This window comes from Diabrotica undecimpunctata, chromosome 9, assembly GCF_040954645.1.
Source record: "Diabrotica undecimpunctata isolate CICGRU chromosome 9, icDiaUnde3, whole genome shotgun sequence".
Taxonomy (NCBI): domain Eukaryota; kingdom Metazoa; phylum Arthropoda; class Insecta; order Coleoptera; family Chrysomelidae; genus Diabrotica; species Diabrotica undecimpunctata.
Genome location: NC_092811.1, coordinates 25302377 through 25324904, shown reverse-complemented (window position 1 = coordinate 25324904; position 22528 = coordinate 25302377). Strand labels below are relative to the sequence as shown.

The window sequence follows — 22528 nt, the reverse complement described above, 5'->3', positions numbered from 1 at the left end:
CTTACTTTTAAAATTCATTCGCACAATCTTGGTATAAACAAAACGTATAAACTGGAATATTTATTTGAAACGCAGAATATCCTAAAAGAGGATTCGATCAAATAATACCGACAAAATACGCATCTTGTGAAATATAAACAAACTATAAAATGGTTTACATTAACTTCGGCGACGTAAAGATGAATTGGAAGAATTCGGTGTTTTAATACGTACGAAAGGAAACAGAAATACACTAAGATTATTCTTTGATATTTTAACAAATACAAGGGGATTTCAATACATATTCCAAAGAATTTTCAAATGCTACAAGGTACCCCCATAGAAAACAATCTAAGGGGGTCAGGTCTGGAGATCGTGAAGGAACATCTCCATTAATGGAAATAACCGTGCCAGGAAACTGTTCTATAACTGTGCTGATCGACATTGCTGTGGTATGTGCCGTGGCATCATGTTGTTGAAACCACATTCCGTTGATAACATAGCCAAGGAACTGTAGCAAGGATTGGCGTAAAAATTTATGAATCATGGTGGAGTAGTGAGCGCTGTTCACAGTAACCGTACGTCCTGCACCATCTTCGTCAAAAAAGTACGGTCCGATTATGCCCCAGGCGGACATAGCACGTTCACTTTTTATAAGTGTAATTATTGTCGTTGATGTTTTTGCCGCGGTTGAGCTTGAGTCCTATATCGGAAATTGTGCCTGTTCACATATCCATATGGAAATGGGCTTCATCACTAAAAATAATGTTTTCGATACCACCTTCATTCCAAAAATTTGCTGAATTTTTTGACAAAGCTGAATTTCATTGGGGTGAAAGTTTAAGTCCTTCCGCAATAATATTCGTTGAATACTAGGGCGTAGAAAACATCAAAAACATTGAGGCATTCGAGATGTGGTGTTACAGGAGAATGTGGAAAATACCATGGACAGAAAGAGTAACAAATCAAGATGTTCTGCAGAAGATGGGGAAGGAATGCGAAGTCATAAAAACCATACAAACGAAAAAACTGGAATATCTGGGCCACATAATGAGAGGAGAAAAGTACTCTCTGCTTAGACTCATAATCCAAGGAAAAATCTCGGGAAAGAGAAATGTGGGACGTAGGAGGATTTCCTGGTTGCGAAATTTAAGGGAGTGGTATGGGTGCAGTTCAATACAGTTGTTCAGAGCTGCAGCCAACAAAGTAAAGATTGCTGTGATGGTAGCCAACCTCCGATAGGAGACGGTACTGCAAGAAGAAGACTAGCGCGTGTCAATTGCAATGATTGCGCATGTTTACGAACCGACTGCCTGGGATGGCGATTTACAGCGAGCCCTACCCTGTCAATATTGTCTGGCGTTCTTGTGGTTCTCTCTAAATGATTTATGACAGAAACTGTTGCTTGGAATCTTTTCACACATAGTTTCACCAAAGCTGCCGACGGTGCCTCGCCTAAACGTCTGATATTGAAATGTGCACAAAAACGTAATGTATAAGAATCGTTTGACTTAAAGAACGATTCAAGTATTAACGCCCGTTCAAATTTTAAATACATTACGAGACACACTGTATTGTTGTCAAACTTAATTTCAGATGGTAAACTTCTGGAACTACTTCTAGATTTCACAACTGACCAAAAACGAGATGGGTCCATGTTATGATATTTTATATATTCAGATTTTTTTCGTATTTTAATGGACTTTCTAAGAGATTCTTAATTTAAATAAACATATCCCCTATATTATTATTTCAGAAATTATTTAAGATTATTCGACATTACTGAATGGTACGAATGGCGTTCGAAAAATTTGAGCTAATACGACCCTGAGTATACAATAAAAATTGGAAATGTACATTTACTTTTATGTAATTTTTGCTCGTAGCTCGTACATGCTACTGATTCCACCAAACGACGATTACAGCTATGTCATAGAGCAAGCAGTATTACATAAAGCAATTTAGTGGGTAACATAGTAGTAGGTCACAGACAAACAGCGCCATGAATTTTAATTTTACTACAGCCATTCGAGATGTTTATGTAAGCTATTTGAGAACCAGTCAAATTGGACCTGAATACATTAAACGATTTATATTTTATGGATATAATCCACCGGTATTAAAGTACAACTTTATATTCTTGTGCAATAACACAAGGAAATGTAACTAAGTATTACATTGTATTGTAACAGCAACAGCTAAGGAAAATAGTTTTTTTCTTCAAACGTCAAATAATGATGACATTACTTATCTAACTTGATCCTGTCAAAGTTTGATGTCTCCGCCGGCAGCAGTTTTTTTTCCCATTTCTTTACGGCGGAGGGAAAAATATTGTCATGGCAACAATATGAAACATGTCACAAAGCAACAATACAAATGTCATTAACAACAATTAAACATCATTTTTATTTATAGTAATATTAAAAGTACAATTAGCTAATGAGGCATTTTCAAAATTGAAACCGTGCAAAATGGTTCCCGACTCTTGATACGCATTGGTAATTGTTGATGATACTGATGGTCGAGAACAACTTTCAGCAATCATTCCCGATGTTGGCGGCTTGCGAACAACAATAAGCTGTCTTTAATAATTGCAAACAACTGTCAAACAACTGTAACCAGGGAGACGCAAATCCCACCGACGACTTAATTATTTTAATTTCTAACATCTAGACGACTTTGATAGTTGTCACAGTTAATTTCGAGTAAAAATAGCGTATGAATTGTACTATTTATGGTTGAAAATTGCTACGTTTGAAGAAAAAATAGTATACTTTATTTGGCAAAGAAGCCTCACTTCGTTCGGCGCGTAATATCGGGCGCGTCAAGAAAAGTCATGCTTCTCCGCCTCATAAAGTAATATACTATTTTCTTCAAACGTCAAATAATGATGACATTACTAATCTAACTTGATCCTGTAAAAGTTTGATGTCTCCGCCGGCAGCAGTTTTTTTCCATTTCTTTACGGCGAAGGGAAAAATGTTGTCATGGCAACAATATGAAACATGTCACAAAGTAACCATACAAATGTCATTAACAACAATTAAACATCATTTTTATTTATAGTAATATTAAAAGTACAATTAGTTAATGAGGCATTTTCAAAATTGAAACCGTGCAAAAATGTTCCCGACTCTTGATACGCATTGGTAATTGTTGATGATACTGATGGTCGAGAACAACTTTCAGCAATCATTCCCGATGTTGGAAAATCATGAGGGTTTAAAATTTTTTGAGCATTATCGTTCTTATTTCTTATTGAATCCTCTATATATCCTTCGGCAACCGTGCTTGATTTCCAGCCCCCATGTCGTTTGAGGCATTCTAGATTTCCGCCTCCATCAATTAAAAGTGTTGCTGAAGTTCGTCGTAAAGAGTGACCCGTGTATGCGCTTGCATCGTTTAAATTTAAATAACTAGCTACTTTTTGGGCTACTGCACTGATCGAATGTATTCCCATGACGCTTCGGTAACATTCTCCATTTTGGTACTTGATAAAAAATAGGTTTTCTGTGAAATTTTCAAGCCGCAGTGATGCATACTTTTTATACAGTTTAATGTAGTTTTGACCAATTATCGTAAAAGATCTAATTTGTCGTGTTTTACTGTCTGGGATTTTGATAATTATTACATTTTCTTTATCCTCAATGTCCACAGTCTTCATTTTTACCATTTCGTCGCATCGACAGGCGCTGGTAACCCCAATTAACAAAACAATCTGAAATATTTTTATAATTTAGTAGAGTATACTACATGCTTTGCAATATAATTTTTTTTACCTTTAATCCTAAATACAACTTATCTGGCGCTTCAAACAAAAATTTATCAAACTCGTCTTTAGTGAAAACTTTAGACTTCTTTGCAGTATATCCTTCGCTTGTTTTTTTCAGAAAGGCACGTAACTTTAAAAATGTGCTTATATCCACATTTTTTCTAATAACTAACTCGGATTTTATCTTAGAGTATCGTGACCACATTGTAGAAGATTTCCATTTATTTTCATTTTCCGTTATATTAAAATATGCCAGTAAAACGTCTTCGGTAACTTGCCGTACTCCTCTTGTATCGCACCACTCTTGGAAGTGCTTGTACGCTAACCGATACTTTATTCCGGACTTGGAGGGCCCCAAACGTGCTACTGCATCATTAGCCGCGGACTCAATTTCGTTTAGGTTTTCCATGTTCGCACTAAATTTGCGCTTGCGGTTGCAACAACAATAAGCTGTCTTTAATAATTGCAAACAACTGTCAAACAAATGTAACCAGGGAGGCGCAAATCCCACCGACGACTTAATTATTTTAATTTCTAACATCTAGACGACTTTGATAGTTGTCACAGTTAATTTCGAGTAAAAATAGCGTATGAATTGTACTATTTATGGTTGAAAATTGCTACGTTTGAAGAAAAAATAGTATACTTTATTCGGCAAAGAAGCGACTTTTCTTGACTTGCCCTCTATTACGCGCCTCACTTTGTTCGGCGCGTAATATCGGGCGCGTCACGAAAAGTCATGCTTCTCCGCCTCATAAAGTAATATACTATTATGATTATTCGGAAAGGAAATTAATTAATAGTTTGACAAATACTGACGTATTATTACTTTTTAGTAGTATCGCTGTTCGCGCTAAAATTTGAAAAGTTCGAGTCGTAAATGTCAATCAATAAATCATCATCATTCTGGCTTTACAACCATGCTTAGGTCCTAGCCGCGTCAAGAATTTCTCTCCAGTAGTCCCTATCCATCCTCTTCCTCTCTGCCAAGCACGTATTCACATATTTCTCATGTCTTCATCGGTGTTATCAAGGAACTTTGTTCTGGGTCTTCCTCTTTTTCCCTGACCAATGGGCCTATCAAAGAGCGTTTTTCTAGCTGGTTATTTTGTTCCATCCGCATTCCACGCCCTATCCACCTCACCTATCCACCTTAATATGTTTTACGATATCTGGTTCCTGATCTTTTCTACAAAATTCGAAGTTGTATTCTCTTCTCCACACTCCATTGTCATTGACTGCTCCATAGATTCGCCTTAATACTTTTCTTTCGAAACATCCTAACATGTTTTCATTACTTTTTGTTAGAGTTTAGGTCTTTGAACCATATGTTAGGACTGGACGTATTTTTGTTTTGTATTTCTCGATATAATTGTGGATTTAAGGAGGAGATTTAGCACAAAATAGCATCTGTTGGCAGTGCAAATTCTGCGGTTTATCTCTGTGGTAGTATTATTTTCAGTGTTAACGAGCGCTCCCAGGTATACAAATTCGTTCACTGCTTCGATGACGTCGTTTTTTATACCAAGTGGTCGTAGGATTTGTGGTTGCGTGCTTATTTTCATATACTTCGTTTTGTTGGTGTTTATTATTAAACCCATTTTTGTAGCTACAGTTCGTTCGCTGTTTCTTTGCACATGTATGAAATTATTCACGAACTAGTTTTAAATTTTGTCTCATTTCTACTCACAGAATATAAAAAGTTGAAATTAAGCCGCTTGTCCAACATTTAATAATACATCAGACAAAGACAGTAATATAACAACAGTCTGTGATAAATTCTCATCATTGAACCTGCTTATTATCAACTTCACAGCGTTGTGGTGTTTACAAGAATTATATTCGTATTGTTTAATTTTCCATTACATTTTCGTGCCTTGAGTTTATAAATTTTCTCAAAAAGAGTTGTTATAACGACTAACTGTTCACTTAGTGTTGGATTCCTTGATGTAAGTATAAATTTTGCAGTTGAATTTTCTTATCTTTAATTTGACGTATCATTTTTGAATCTGGCTAAAACTCTGTCTAACGGATCGATATAAAACATTATTTGTTGTCATAAATATCAAACAGAATATTTTTTCAAGGTTTTTATTTTTAGAATATGCCTGGAAATACATTAAATTATCAATCCCAGCAACTCGTGCTGAATTTATATGAATATTTTGAGTTGGAAAAAAGGAACGGAGGACACGTTTTTAATTATTTTTGTAATATTCAGCGGGATCTCTTAATTATACAAGAGATGTATTACATCTTTAAGTCTTACTCTGTCAAATGCCTTCTTCAAGTTGATCAAACGTAGAAATGCAGAATCTCTCTTTTAACCAGAGCTTCTTTAGATGAGTCTCAAGTCTTTTTATAAGATTGAAGGCAGCTTTATGTAGTAGATACTTATCACTAAAGTTGTTGGGTACTTTGTAAACTTGGCTATCAACCGGTGGCCTCCGCCAACACCAGAGGTAACGGCAAACGAAGAAATACATACTGAGGAGGAAGAGTTAAAAGGAGCATTAAGGAAATTAAAGAATAGACAATCGCCAGAAGAGGACGCAATACCGAACGAACTCCTAAAGTACGGAGGACCAGATCTGACCAAACAATTACTAAAAATAATTCAAAAAATAATTTGTCAAGAACGAAGATCAAGCATCCTAATACTTCTGTTCAAAAAGGGAGACAAAGCGGACCCGGAAAATTACAGAAGAATTAATTTATTAAACAACACTAAAATGAACAACCAAAGTGATAACTAATAAAGTGAATGAAATTATAAAGGTGGGTACACATATGCGAGCCGAACTGTTTGCGAACTGCTCGTGAGCTGTTCGCGAAGGGTTCGTTGAAAATATGTTAATGTTCAGGCTATCCAATACCCTAAGTATCTAATAACAAACCGAGAATTAATTTACTTCGTTATTCTAAACATTTCGGTATTTTGTTTAGATTATCTGTTATTAATTTCTCTCGTTACTTTTGAATAAGCCGCGCTCGTTCAGCAATTTTGTTTAACCGAATGATCTCATCGCACACTTAGCAGAAACAATTTATAGTTCTGCGAACATTCTTTGTGTTCGTCCCAAAAACCGACAGGCTGTGGTTCCTGACGAGCAACGAACGAACAGCTCGCAAGCGGTTCGTCCCGTCGTACAAATTAACGAATATAGCGTTCACAAACGGTTCGCGAACAATTCTGCTCGCATCATATGTGTACCCGCCTTAACACTAGCAGAAGAACAACAAAGTTTTAGGTCGGGAAGATCATGCACCGACGCTATATTTATAATGATGTATAGCGAGAAGCTAATTACGAATTAAATTTTTGTATTCAAAAATTAAATAAAACAATCTCATATTAAAATTTACATTTTCGCAAATGGTTTATATACATAAGAAATAGAAATGTGATCTTTCAATGTTTATTTACTACAGATATTAGATATGCTCAACACTTTAATTACTTATTCATTTTGAGTGCGTTGCATTTATGGGAAATTAATATAACGACCAGCCCTATAATAAAAGTTTATGGCCTGGCTTTTAAAAACAAAGAACGCGTGATCTGTGTTGAGTTTTATGTAAATTGGAGCTGGAAGGTCAGATAATAGAATAAGTGATGGAGTTCAAATATCTAGGCATTACATTATCTAGCTATGGAAAGCTCGAAACAGAAGTGGAAGATCAAGTAAATAGAGCAAACAAAGCCGCAGGTTGCCTGAATGAACCAATATGGAGAAATAAAAATATCGGGAAAGAAACGAAAGGCAGAATTTACAAAACAGTAATCAGACCAATAATGACATACGCAGCATAAACAAGACCGATATACGACGTAAATGCAAGGTGGAGAAATCAAGGACTGAGTAAGGAATATAAGGGTAGAATCGAACCATTCTATAAGCCGAATGACAACAAATAGAGTAGTAAAGATGGCAAAAGACGGTCCCCCATAGGAAGACGATCAGTAAGAAGACCACGAAAACGATGTAATGACATCTTACTGGAGGCACATTGAAAAACAGAGTCATGTCTTCATAAAAAGAAGAAGAAGAAAATGTGGGTGTACACAAGAATTCTGAGAATATCATGGGTTGACATAGTTACTAATGAGGAGGTGCTGAAAAGAATAAGAAAAGACAAAAAGTAGAAACAGCAGTCAAAGAAAGCAAGCTGCAATACGAGTACTTGGGACACATACTGCATGGTGAAAGATACAGCATTCTATGACTTATCATGAAAGGAAAATAGTGGGCAAAAGAAGTATCGGGAGAAGACGTATATCCTGGGTCAGAAATTTGAGGAAGTTGTTTGGATCCAGTTCAGATCCTGTTTCTAAAATTAAAATAGCTAAGTATGATGATTAGCGAAGATGATACCTGAAGAAGAAGAATTAGTCCATTTATATATTTTTGAAACAACTAAAGCAGGGAACTATTACAGAATAATTTGATTATCTCCATAAATACAGATACAAAATAAATAAATACGATAAATTACTTAATATATCAATTAGAATTATACTCAAAAACAAAACAGAGATTCGTTCCAGCAGTTACAACATCTTTGAAGTGTAGACTATTCAAGTTATTAAAGTATAAAATAATTGAAATTGGTCCAAACACTGACCTTTGAATAATGCCCATGGTCTGATTAAAGCACTTGCAGTAAAAATTGGCAATTTGCCATTCGAATTTCGAAAGGTTTAGAATTCATATCGAATTTTGCAGGGCAATTAGTATCTGACATTCCCTTTCAAAAAAAGATTAGGATTTTAGGAAATGTATGTGAATTGTTATTAAACTGTTTCTATACAGAACTCTAAATCGAGGGATGAAAATGTTCTGTATATAATGGATATTATTTTGTTTAGACAGTAAGCTCCCTAAAAAAATTAGTATATATTATACTTACATACGTATGTAGACCAAAGAAAGGAAAGTTCGAAAGACGAAGGAAGTGGTTAAAGAAAAATTAAACTCAACAATTATCGAACTGAAAACGATAAGAACTAACTACCTCGGATATTCATAATTACTGGAGAAACAATGGAGGAATTTTAACTAAAGTTACAAACGAAAATATTCAACCAGTACCAAAAACAGCAAAAAAGGAATGGATGACTGATAATACTTGATAATACTGATAATACAAAATATGGAGAAAAGGAGGCTAATGAAAGGCTAGTGCCAAAAACATATATGTTTTTGGTACCAATAAAATGTCCTATAAAAGGTGATCAAATTATTAGGATCAGTCACAAAAATTTTAAGTTTTTCACATTTGTTTGAAAGTTTTATAGTAAAATCATACGCTTCTATACAATTAAGGTATGCCAATATGTTTTGTCAATAATAACTTACAAATTATGTCACAACATACACATTGCTGTGAATTTGGGCTCGGAAGTTGGAATTGAATTTGTCTGTTTTTATTTTGTTTTTGAAATATTAATATCGTTTTATCTTTGTAGTATGTTTTAGTAATGTATTAGTGGTGATTGTGGGTGAAAAAAACTATCCGTTTGAATTTTAAAGACATTTTAAAAAAATATCGATTTTTTAGAATAAAATCATAGTGGGTAAGGCTAAAGACTTCTCTGAAACTAAAATAGTGGAGATAAATACACTTTTATCGTACACAAAACTTTCCCAACGTCAGATAGCTCAACAGTGGCAAGTAGCGCAAGCAACAGTGGGCAATATCAAGAAAAAAAATTGATACCAATAAACCCCTGACTTATCAACGTGCCCAAAAATGTAGTCGAAACCGTGTCACTACACATCCAAAGACGAGAGAAAAATGAGAAATATCTTCGTAAACAACAGAAAGAAAACATGAAAAATCCTCATTCGTGAAGCGGAGATGCCAGTTTCTGACATCACAGTCCGCAGAAGGCGGAGGTTTCAAAGTTTCAAATAATGTTGTCCTGCCAAAAAAAAACAAAGTTGACCGCCACAATGATGAAAAAGGAGACTGCAATGGACCAAACAGTTTAAGCCAAGAATAGGGAGCTGTAAGGGTGGAGAAAGAAATATCCTAAGTGATACGGCCTCACGAAAAAGAAGAATTTAATAAGAAACACGACACATAACCTATATAAGAAACTCCAATGGAAATCTCCAATTATCAGAAGAAGAAAAACAACAAACTGGGGAGAACTACACCAAGGACTTATTTACAGATAATAGGGAAGAAATAAATGAAAAAATGAAACTAATGAAAATATACAAACTCTAATATCAGAGGTGACACAGGCAATTAAAAAAATTATTATTTTCAACAATAAAAAAAAATTCACTAAACCTTGGCGATGCATTCACTTATGTCAACATATGTTGATTTTTTCATAATTATTACGTTAAATCTAGAGATAGCTATGGAAAAATAACATCAAAACAATAATACATATTATCAGTTAATGTCAATAATGTATTTTGTAGTATTGTAAAGCTTTTTGCCGTTTGTGGATTGTACAATGGGTCGAGGTAAAGTTATCGATGAGAAAAATTGTTCAATCATTATTAGATTTTTTAATTGCTTTAATTCTGGAAAATCCAATTCGGAAATCGCGAATATGTTGCAATTGTTACGCTATAGTGTAAGAAATATAGTCAGAAGATACAAAACTACAGATTCGGTCGTCACAAAAACTAGAAATGTATGAAAAAGTAAAATAACCGAAGCAGATCGAAGGACATTAAGACGCATTATAGTAAAATTCGATGAGCAAATTGACGTTATTGGAAGACACGTTTCTAGATCAATATGTCACCGAAAGGCCCACAAATTAGGATTTGGTACTTGCAAAGTAAGTTTTATAGTTGAATAAATTATTACGAATTGTTTTTAATATATTTCATTTTATTTTAGGCTAAGGAAAAGCCACTTTTAACATTACAACAAAAGAAAAATAGACTAAGATGCTCAAAAGAGCATAAAGATTGGACTCAGTAGCAATGGGATTCAATATAATGGAGCGATGAATCCAGATTTGAAGTGTGTGTTGGAGACAGTAGGAGTCGCGTCATTCGCAGAAAAAATGAAGCTTTCCATCTCGACTGTCTGAAGAGAAAAGTCAAATTTCCTGCATCTGTCATGATCTGGGGTAGCATGTCTTCTAAAGGTGTGGGAAAGTTACATTTTATCGATGGGATTGTAAACAAGGATTAATATTTGAATATTTTAGAATCTCTTTTACTGATTATGGAACACCGTTTAACATCAGCGGAAGATTTTGTCTTCCAACAGGACAGCGCAGGTTGTCATAACTCAAAAAAGAGTTTAAAATGGATTGAAGAACATGGCAAACCACTTCTGGAATGGGTTTCTAACAGTCCCGACTTGTGCCCGATAGAGACTGTGGTGCGAAACTAAACTCAATAAGCTGGTATTGATTATAAAATCAACACTTCAAAATTGAAAAAAATTAGCTCAATAAATATCAAACAATGTTTCAATAGTAGAAATTATTTAAAAAAAAAATACAACTCACCTCAGCACCAGATTTCTTCGTATACTCATTCAGAGCGGCTATCCAAACACCAAGTAACTCGTTAACGATGACAAAGTCATTATACAACCACTGCAGCACATCATTGACCCACAACACACACACATTATCAGGTCCGGTGCACTGAGGGGCCGGTATGTACCTCGGCTTCCGGCTCTCCGGAGCGGGGCTTTGTCTCGTCAAGCGTTTCCTCACCGGAGGTGTCGGAGGAACATAACCTCCACCACTTCGAGCAGCCAAAGGAGCTGCCGACACTTTTTTCACAACCTTCTCCGCGTCGATGCTATCAGTTGTTTTCGCGGGAGCTTCTATCAACTTAGCTTTGGCTTCCGACTGAGTCTTTTGTCTGTTCTGGAACTTCTCGTAAAGTAATTTTCCCAACCAGAGAATGAATAAGGCGGCTAGAATCCAGCCGAAAACGAACATCGCTAAGGTATCCATGGTAGTATCTCCTGAACCATCAAACGTGCAAATCAAATCTTCAACCACTTCCGCTAGATCCATCTCAAGGCGGCCATATTTCTTTTAAACTGTCTTGTGCCCGGCTATGCTACTCACGCCATACGGTTGATTCTGTAAAAAAGTTTAAAGTTATAATACTGTACGTTGGATTGCATTGGTGTAGTGGTAAGGTGCTTATTTCGGAGAGTTTACTAAAAATAAATTCTCCCAGATCTCCACATAATTATAAATATCTCTGCTCCAGTTTAAACCAGAGGCGGAGATCAAGTATATTAGACAGGAGTAAACGCGAAGAAAAATATCGATATTGTTGTTATATCGGAGCAAGTTGTTTATTTCTTAGAACGATATATAATTTGTGGATTGTCTAGTGTATAATTTTCTTCGAATATAATATCAGATTGTGTATGAAAACGCATTTTTTTATAAAAAACGAGTCCAAAGCGCAAGTTTTTATCGGAGTATATAAAACATATGAATAAATAAAACCTCGAAAATTATGTTTTACCAAATGTTTACAATAGTTGTTAGGAAAGTGTTAAAACACGATAAAAACTATATCACTTTATTTTTACATATAGACTGCGATATTTCTGTGATTTTAATTTATTAATTTTCAGCCATGTTATATTAATAATAATAATAATAATAATATTAATATATAATATATTGAAGTGAAGAATATAATACCTTGAAGTTTCTGACAGTTTTATAAACAATTTCTTTCTTGTTAGTTTCTGTGCTTATTTTAGATATCAACAACTGAGGAGGTGTCAATCAAAATCAATCATGTCCACCTTAAGAAGTTTTAGGGAAATCGCAAAAAACGTATTAGTAAATAACCTTACATGAAAAATGGGATAAATTAGCATATATCATTTTATTTATTGAAATTAACTGACTCTTAGTAAATATTTCAAATCTGAAGGTATAAATAAACCTGTAAATACATTTTAAAAAAAGGACATGTTCTTATTTGATTGGACTTCATGGACTTTGATAGAAGGGGTTGATAAAAAAAACTCTTAGACTACTTAAAATATCTATTGTATTGTTACAAAAAATATCTTGAAAAATGGCTAACATTTACCAACGACACTTTCCACAAAATATAAATGTTTAAATGTGTAGTCCAATGTCAGGTTCTAGACAATCACAGGATTCGTCCACTTCGTCAGCATCAATTTCTTCGTCCTGGACTTCCACTATTATGGTCTTATACCAAGATAAAAAGTCATGTTTCTGCCAGTCATCACCATACATTTTCACAAGTAACGTCTCCACGTCCTTCTTCTTAGCTGCTTTCACTATATTGCTCAGTGGAAGTGACTCTACAGGAGTTGAGAACGACCTTGCAGAATGCCAGCCTTTTTTTTGAGGCTTGTTGTAGGTTTCAAAATCACTTTCAAACCTAAAATTCTGTGCCGATTTCACTTTGATAACAGTAAGTTCTTGTCCATTGCGGTTGACAGCTTTCTCTTTCCTCACAAAAATCCTCTTCTTTTCAGATATCATTTCAATGTTTTTAAATCGTGTAGCCAAACTTTTAGCATCAATCAATCCCCAATCCTCTCCAAGTTTCCGTACTTCTCCAACAGAACTATATACATTGTAGTACTCTTCCTTTGTTGCAATGGTAGGCTGCTTCCTGAGTAACTTTTCAACCCTTCCGAACACCCGATCAGCGGGGAGGAAGCTATGCCCGCGAACAGGGTATGTTAGAACAATCTCCTCTAAAGCATTTTGCACTGATCCTAAGTAATACACTAATGTGTGAACAACGGCATTGTTTTTGTTTTGACCGGCACACCCATCACAGAACAGATGCAGTCTTGTTACATTTGAAAAATTAGCGGAGTTCAAGAAATTTATAAGTGCAGATGAAACTTCGGTCGCACCCCTTCCTGCAAGTTCTTCAGTCCATACGTAAAATATGGGGTTTTGTGCGTTTGATGCTACAATGCAAAAAGAGTAAAAACTTAATTGTCTTTTGTAGAACGCGTCTTGAATAGGAGTTTTGGGAAGTGCTTGAATTTGCTGGAGATCAAAACAGAAAGTAACCTCATTTTCTTTGTTTTCCTTTAAGAGCCCATAAAAAGCATTAGCTCTTAATCTGTATATTCTTTTCTCCATCATAAATTGGTTGACCACTACCAAGTCTTTCACAGCTTTAGCCTTCTCAATTTTCAGCTGAAGATCTATTTTATTGCATGTACTGCAAACGTCAGAAGCTGGTAATGAAAATCTGATATTTAATTCATTGAAAACTCTCCTAAACATAGATTTCTTAACTTTAAGATTATCAAGTACAGAATCATTGAATATTAGCCACAACTTCTTAATGTTTAAGTCTGCACCAAGATAAATCCTTTTCGATTTTTTTCGATTATAGTGGCTTTCTTTTCCTCTTAAATTTCTCAAAAAAAGGCGGACTGATTCCTTGTTCGCAGCAGATTTGTGACTCTTCCTATCGCCACCCCTCTGATCCTTAACAGCCTTTCCCTCTTTCACCTTTTTAGAAATATTAGTCAATCTTGTTCCCTTCACCATGGTAATATGCATGAAAAGTTTCCTACACACAGGTATAACTTTACCGGTTGATGAAAGTATAGAATATTGTACACTAAAACTTTTAGCCTTTGATTTTTCAGAGGTAGGCCTAGGCCTTCGTCGCTTTATGTTACGTTGATTTATCCAACTGGCAATGGTGTTATCTTGCGTGTTTTTGTCAGGTATTTTGTAGAGGATATTTCGAACAAAAATAGCATCTATAGGCCTAACTAATGCACATTTCATACCTTTGTTCATGTGTTTACATGGAAAAAACACACGACATCCCACTGGAGTACTGTATCGCTTAAGCTTGGCTCTAGTTTTTTTATCCACAGTCTTTTTATTTTTACGAGATCCTTCATTGGCATCGCCCACTCTCACTAAGTTTTCTTCATCCATGGAAAATTTCAATTTTATTTAATAAAAACTACTATAATAATATTAAAATTAAACCACAGTGCAATACAAACTCAATACTCGCTATCGACATAACCTAGAGGGAAAACACAGACAATGTGTTGACATGGTCAAATCGGGGCACTCCTATTAGCTGAATGGACATGTGGTGGTATGATTGAAACCAACTGTGGACATGATTTCATTTGATTTGGGAACCTAATATTGTGTTTTCATTTTAAACAGGACATGATTTTTTTTAACCGAAACCGAAAACACCATAGAATAGGATTCACTCTTTATATTATGAAACAGCTGCTAACTCATTTTTTGATTTTTATGGACATGATTGATTTTGATTGACACCTGCTCAACTCATGGTCATTGAAATCAACATATTCCAGGACAATATAATTAATCGATCTTCGATTTGTAGTTAAAATATAATCGATCATTTTAGTATCAGGACAACCAGTATTTAACAAATTACACTAAAGGCACCATTACAATATAATGTTTCAACCCACGGTATAATATCAGATAGGATATTCTCAAACCAAAAAATGTCTGACATTAAATTTAGGAGGTTTATATACAACACACAATCGATATGATTTATGATGTACGGATAATTCCAAGCGAAGGTGTTTAATATTGTTAAAAATGCCACACCTCTCCCAATTCCATTTCTAGCTTTTCTTATGACAGTATACCCATCTATAGTTCTTATATCCTTATCGGTAATGAAATTTGTAAATGCTAGGCTAGGATATTAAAATTTTTTCCGAGAATACAGTTTTGGAATTCAATAAAATGTGGTCAGCGATTTTACATTAATATGATCAAAAGTAATCATAATACAGTAGAATCTGCTTAATTCGAACTTCGTTAATTCGAAATCTTCTTTAATTCGAATTTTTATTCTGGTCTGGCATTTCCTATATAAGTAATGTTAAAAAGTCGTGAATAATTCGAATTATATTTTGGATAATTCGAACTGTTCTATAAGTTAAAAAGTTAAAAATGCCAATTTCGTGCTGGAAATTTCTGCTAAAAGAGGTAGTATTCTTTTCTGTTCTAACGTGCCACTTGTTTCAAGGCATTCAAGGCCATTGTACATTGTACCCGTACCTGTCACCTAAATTCTACCCCATCTGGCACGCCCCTTCAGTTGAGATGCGTTGGCGTTGCAATTGCAATCACCGCAAATCACTTCGTATTGAGTAAAGATGTCGTCGCATGGTAATACGAAAACATACAAAACTTTAACGTTATCGGAAAAAATAGCGGCAATTAGAGAAGTGGAAAAGGGGACGAAGAAAAAATCTGAGATTGCCAGGGACTTTGGAATTCCTCCTAACACATTATCCACCTACTTGAAGAATAAAGAAAAAATTCTCAACAGTGAAAGTGAGTGCGGTAAAGATTGAAAAAGGTTAAAGGAGCCAGAAAATCCAAATTTAGACAGTTGTGTGTTAAAATGGTTCAAACAAGCTAGGGAGAAGAAGATTCCCGTGAGTGGTCCTCTTATAAGAAGCAAAGCTGAACAATTTGCTATTGAAATGGGGAAAAATAATTTTAAGGCGAGTACAGGGTGGCTAGACGGCTTTAAAGAACGCAACAAAATTTCTTTCAAATCCATTTGTGGAGAAAGTGGGACCGTTAATCAGCAAGAAGCCAACCAGTGGAAAAAAAAATTGGAAGAGATGATTCAGGGTATAGATGAAAGAGATATCTTTAATGTTGACGAGACGGGTCTCATTTTTAAATGCACTTCTGACAAAACGCTAGCATTTAAGAACGAAAAATGTCACGGAGGAAAACTAAGTAAAGAAAGAGTAACTCTCCTAATTGGTGCAAACATGGACGGATCGGAAAGACTGCCTCTACTGATGATTGGCAAGTCGGCTAATCCGCGTTGTTTTAAGAAAAAAAATTAGACAAAAAGTTCATAAAAGAAAAAAGAAAAGTTATTTTGTTTATTGACAATTGTACGGCACACACCACTATCCCACTGATGGAAAATGTAAAAGTTATTTTTTTCCTGCTAACATGACTTCAGTTCTCCAGCCTATGGACCAGGGTGTCATAAAAATTTTTAAACATTTTTACAGACGTTTTTTGGTTGAAAACATATTGATGGAAGATTGCGACACCCTTAAAATAAAGTTAGACATTCTACAAGCATCTCGAATGTGTAAGAAAGCTTGGGACCAACTAACACCTGAAACGATCAAACACTGTTTCAAAAGAGCTGGTTTTATAAAAAAGGAGGAGAACACAGACGACAATTTAACAGAAGAGCTGCTTTCAGTTAACTGCTGGGGGGGATCATTTCCGATCCTGCCATCTCTTATGAACATTTTGTCAACGTGGATAAAGATGTTGTAGTATGTGGTGAAATAACCGATACGGAGACCATCGCTGAAGTGCTTAAGGACAATGATGAAAAACAAGAGAGTGATGAAGACGACGCATCATCAGTGGCGGGAGAAATACATGTTCCGAGTGCGGCCGAAGCAACACACCATATTACGCAACTTAAACGGTACTTTGAAAGTAAAAAAGTCACTCTATTTTTAGTTCACTGAACATCTTAGAATCGTTTGTCATTACCGAGAAGTTAAATTCTAAAAAGCAGCTAAAAATTTCGGATTTCTTTGGAAAAAATTAGTCTATTTTCATTAATTGTAACAAATATGTATTCTTATTTTCAATAAATTTTTTGAGACAAAATGTTTTATTTTTTTTACTGATGCGTTCTCACTGGGAATTTTTTATCTGCCGATTGTTTCGGCCAAGATTTGGCCAAAAATACCAATGAGAAAACCTGCAAATGGTAAAAATCGACAATAATTGACCATTTGTTATAGCTTGCAAATGCTTTAATTGGTAGGGGAGAGTAGGGCAAGTTGTTACACAATTATTTTAAAAGCAAGTATCATGAGTTGCCGATATTTTATGGAAAGTTGGGTCAACCGACCCGTCATCTGTGAACGGATATTGATACTCAAGTCAGACATTCATCATAGTGTTATTGCTTAGAATGTGGTTTCGGGTCTAAAACTGTACCGTTGTCAGGTGGCTTTTGTTTTTATTTGTGAGAAATTGGTAAGTAGTATAAATATGTGTATTATATAGTTTTGAAGCGTATATATTTCTCGTTATTGTCATGCTATTGTTAGTAATTGATTCTCAATATTTACCAAAAAACGTTGACTTAACCTCATTTCGTACAAGTGTGTAGCTTGCCCCGAACACGTTAATGTAAGAATATATCGAAATACCTACAATGGTTACAATATGGTTACCATAATTTATGATTTCACTAAAAATCCAATATTATGATCAGACATATTTTGTAGATAGTAATTTGTTTGTAATGAATAGCATACCTACCTACATTTATTTTCGCAAAGCATGTTAGAAACACAGATTAGGTTTTATTAAATTTTTCTATCATGAAATTGTTTTGGTTGTTTTCAGATAGCTTAACATGGTGCGAACGTATACCAAGAAAACCACAAGGGGTATTATTCCAACCGAACAATTTGAAAGGGCGGCGCAATCGGTTTTACAAGAACACTTATCAATTAGGGATGCTGCTACTCGCTATGGAGTTAATTTTATGACATTGCACCGCTATATGAAAAGAAAATCAAACTTAGGTGCTGAAAACAGTAACAAGAACTTAGTCGGCTATGCTACGGCCAGAAAAATATTTAACAATGCTGAAGAAGAGGAACTTGCCGAATATACTGAGCATTCTGCTAAAATTTATTACGGTCTTATAACTTCTGATTTGCGAAAATTTGCATTTCAATATGCAACAGCCAACCAAATATCTGTTCCGGAAAATTGGAAGGTTAATGAAATAGCTTCCAGAGACTGGCTATATGGATTTTTGAAGAGGCATCGAACTTTATCAGTCCGGACACCTGAAGCTACTAGTATGGGTCGAGCTACCGCGTTTAATCGTCATAATGTGTCACAGTTTTTTAACAATCTCGGCGAAGTTTATAATAAATATAAATTTGAGCTCCAAGAAGTGTACAATATGGACGAAACTGGACTTACAACTGTCCAAAGGCCTACAAAAAATCATTGCAAAAAGGGGAACTAAGCAGGTAGGTGCTATCACATCTGGAGAAAGAGGTCAACTTGTTACCTTGGCATTAGCTGTCAACGCAACTGGAAATTTTGTACCTCCATTTTTAATATTTCCGAGAAAGAAATTCAAAGATGTTATGGTAGCCAATGGACCTCCTGGTTGTGTAGGTACGTCTCATTCCTCTGGATGGATGACATGTGATAACTTTTTGTTGTTTATGAAACATTTCGTCCAGTTTGTACGATGTAGCAAAGAGAAACCCGTTTTGATGGTATTAGATAATCACGAGTCTCATTTGTCTATTCCGGTGTTGAATTTTTGCAAAGAAAATGGAGTGGTTCTTTTAAGTTTCCCGCCACATACATCACACAAGTTGCAGCCGCTTGATAGGACGGTATTTAGCCCACTTAAAAGATATTTTAATAGTGCTGCAGATGCATGGTCAAGATCTAATCCCGGTAAAGTAATAAACATTTACGATATACCTATCGTTCTTAAAGATTAATTTCCTCTTGCTGTTACACCTCTCAATATACAAAAAGGATTTAGTGTGACAGGAATTTGGCCATACAACAGAGAAATTTTTCAAGATGATGAATTCTTGCCTGCAGAGGTAACAAATAGGCCAATAACAGAAAATATAAACGCAACAGTAGTCATAGATCCGGCACCTATTGGCACCGAAACACATAGAACTCCTTCCCAACAGCAACCTTCTACAAGCACAGATTTTAACTTGGCGATAAATGAACCTGTCGATTCACCTACTCATATAACGCCCCAGGAGTTGAAGCCTTATCCAAAAGCAATGCCAAGGAAATCCAAAGGGGGTCGGAAGAAAAGAACTTCCGCTGTTTTGACTGATACTCCCATTAAATCAGCTTTGGAGGAGGAAGAAAAGGCAAGACAAAGAAAAAAAAAATGTGGGGGCAACCAAAAGAAACATATCAGGTGAATCAAGAAACAAGGTAAAAACTACTGTTAAAAAATGTAAGAAACGGACCGTCATTACCAAAAACACCTTAAAAAAATCAGATTCTGAAAGCTCGGAAGAGGATGAGGAATCGACGTGTCTGGTATGTTTAGCTCCATTTTCGAAGTCCAAAAACGAAGAATGGATTCGGTGCATTGTGTGTCAAAAGTGGGCACATATTGCTTGTGGAAAAGACGATGATTTTTATATTTGTATTCACTGCTCGTCCGATAGTGACTAGTTTAACATTCTTGTAGACTAGTTTAACATTCTTGTAAACAGGTTTGTTCAGATTTTCATTTTTTATTTTATTTCATTTTGTGTTATGTTTATAATATTTTTTGTAGCTAAGCAAGGGTTCTTTCTGTGACCACTAAATAATGTTGTGGGAAGTTTTTAGAATTTTTTTTTCTATTATAACATCTTACCCCATGGACTGTAACAATTTGCCTCATAGTGGGGTATGTTGTTACAATTTACAAGTTGAGTTAAATTGATAATAACAAAATGTTAAATATGATTTTTTAAATAAATTAAAATTAACATTATTTGTGTAAATGTATCAACTACCTTAATCCGATTTTAGTTTTCATATAAAAGATCTACTATTGCCCAAATAAATAATAGAATCAATTATGTAACAACTTGCCCCCCTCTCCCCTATTCTGGCCGAATTTTGTTGGCCCATTTTTTTCGGTTGGCAAAATTCGGGCAAAAATTTTAACGAAAATATCTGCAAGCGATAAAAATGGTCAACTATTGTTGATTTTTATCATTTGTAGATGTTTTCTTAGGCATCTTTGTTTTTTGTGGATATATTTTTAATTCGAATTTTTGGATAATTCGAATTTTTTTAACGGTCTCTTGAGATTCAAATTATCCAAGTTTCACTGTATAAGAAGAACAATTTATTTATATTAGAGTAATAATTATATCGCACTAATAGATAGAGGCATAATATTTAAATTCGTAGAACTGTACATTTATTTTTACAATAATAATTACAATAATAAAACAATTAATAAAAAAACAAAAAAAAAACTATAGAAACTCTACGTAAAGTTCGTGTTTTTGTTTGTCAAAAAAAGCAAACCAATATATTTTTACTCACAGATTATTTGGTCTAAATTAACGATTTTAATCTCCCATATCCAATCTGGTAATCTGTTTCTTCGCACCACCTACACTTGCAAAAATTTGGCCTTTCCACGACCAACAGTACTTGTAACCGAACTTATTACGCGGGAATTTATAATGAGCTTCATTTTCTCTTGTAAGAAGTTATTTTATAACAAATCCACTACGCTTCAATTTCGATTAATTTGACTAAATTCCGTTTCCATTTGGTTATAAACATAACTGCCATTATTGGTCGTGCTGTACTTCGACGGACAACCGACAAGTCTATCTTGTTTTTTGCCCATTCGATAACAATAATTATTGTCGTTTTCGGATATTTGTATATTTGTAGTAATGTATTGTTAATGCTTTTTACTACCTGTTGATTTGTTTGATTTGTTGATGTAGTTGTTGTCTCACTCTTAAGCATATTGTTAAACACGAGGCCGTTTATGTGATAATGGTGTTCCATCCTTTTCTCAAAGGAATTACAGAGGTCTTACTTTTTCTATTTCGCTTTTAATACTATGAAGGAATTTTTGAAAAGTTTCTTAGAACACTTTAATTCCGTCTAAGGGGTTATTACTTTTGGTATTAAATCAAGCTCGCATCCGTATTTTGATCCTCGATAAGCGACTTGAGCTGCTCAATGTCACATTTCACGTCGGTTTTTAGCTGCTTAACCTGACTTTCGAGATGTTCCGGACGTATTTGGCTTGTGTTGTCGACGGGTTTTTCTTTTTCATTGATCATAACTTAATGAAGAATAAACACCATAAATTTTAACTATTAACGAATAATTATCATTATTTTTCACAACTATATACACGACCCAACCTAGCACAACCTACACTTACAGCGCCATCTTTGACATGAAGTATGAATATTTCTTCTTTATCTTCTACAAATTATTTGCAGATAGGATCTAAAAGTTTACATCGAGCATATAGGAAAGGTTTTTGACAACGTTGTGGCTAAATATCCGCCGACAGTATAATAGTGTCATATCTACTTTATTAAATAAGAGTAAACTACAATTTTAATTCAAAATAAAAATTTAAAAAGTTATTTTGTTTCGTTACTTGGAAATAATAACAATTATTCTAATAGTTTAATTTTATCTACCTCATTCATTTTGACAATCAGATAATAGCCCAGTCTGGTTAAAAAAAATAACAATTATAATTAATATAAGGAATATAATAATATAATGTGTAAAAAATTACCTGAAATTTAATTTATAAAATATATAAGTATTATTACATCATTGATATAAAATGAAAAAAAATATATGTTGATTTTCCGGGATTTTCCGAGATTTCCGGTGGGGTGAAAATTATGTCATCATTATTAATACTGCGGCAGACTATTCCAGCCAAATTAAAAAAAAAGTAAGTTTTTACGGTGATTTCAAATGGACTAAATTTTCCGAGGTTTCCCATATTTCCCAGCCAGTGAAAACTATGTAGTTATTCATATCTGCACGAGCTACCCCAGATTAAAAAAAGGGTCTTCTAGCTGCAATGGAAGTCGAGATAATGTAAAATTTTCCTACGTGTTTCAATTTGAAATTCCGATCTCGAAAAAAAACGGAGCTGAAACAGTGATCCCCTCCACTTTCCTATGTCGATCTTTCAAAAGTACCTTCGTTTC

General features: G+C 34.7%; 1 protein-coding gene across 6 annotated transcripts in view; it reads right to left on the bottom strand.

The window, feature by feature from the left end:
- Positions 1-22528, bottom strand: part of LOC140449695 (uncharacterized) — a 189127-nt gene that overhangs the window by 102457 nt on the left and 64142 nt on the right. For 5 of the 6 annotated variants that reach the window (XM_072542988.1, XM_072542986.1, XM_072542990.1 and 2 more), the window contains exon 2: positions 11244-11834. In XM_072542988.1, coding sequence (XP_072399089.1) covers positions 11244-11765 — 522 coding nt within the window. In that variant the 5' untranslated portion in view covers positions 11766-11834. Of the gene's footprint in view, positions 1-11243; positions 11835-20867; positions 21129-22528 lie in introns of those variants that run through there. The other variant, XM_072542987.1, reaches the window with a different exon arrangement.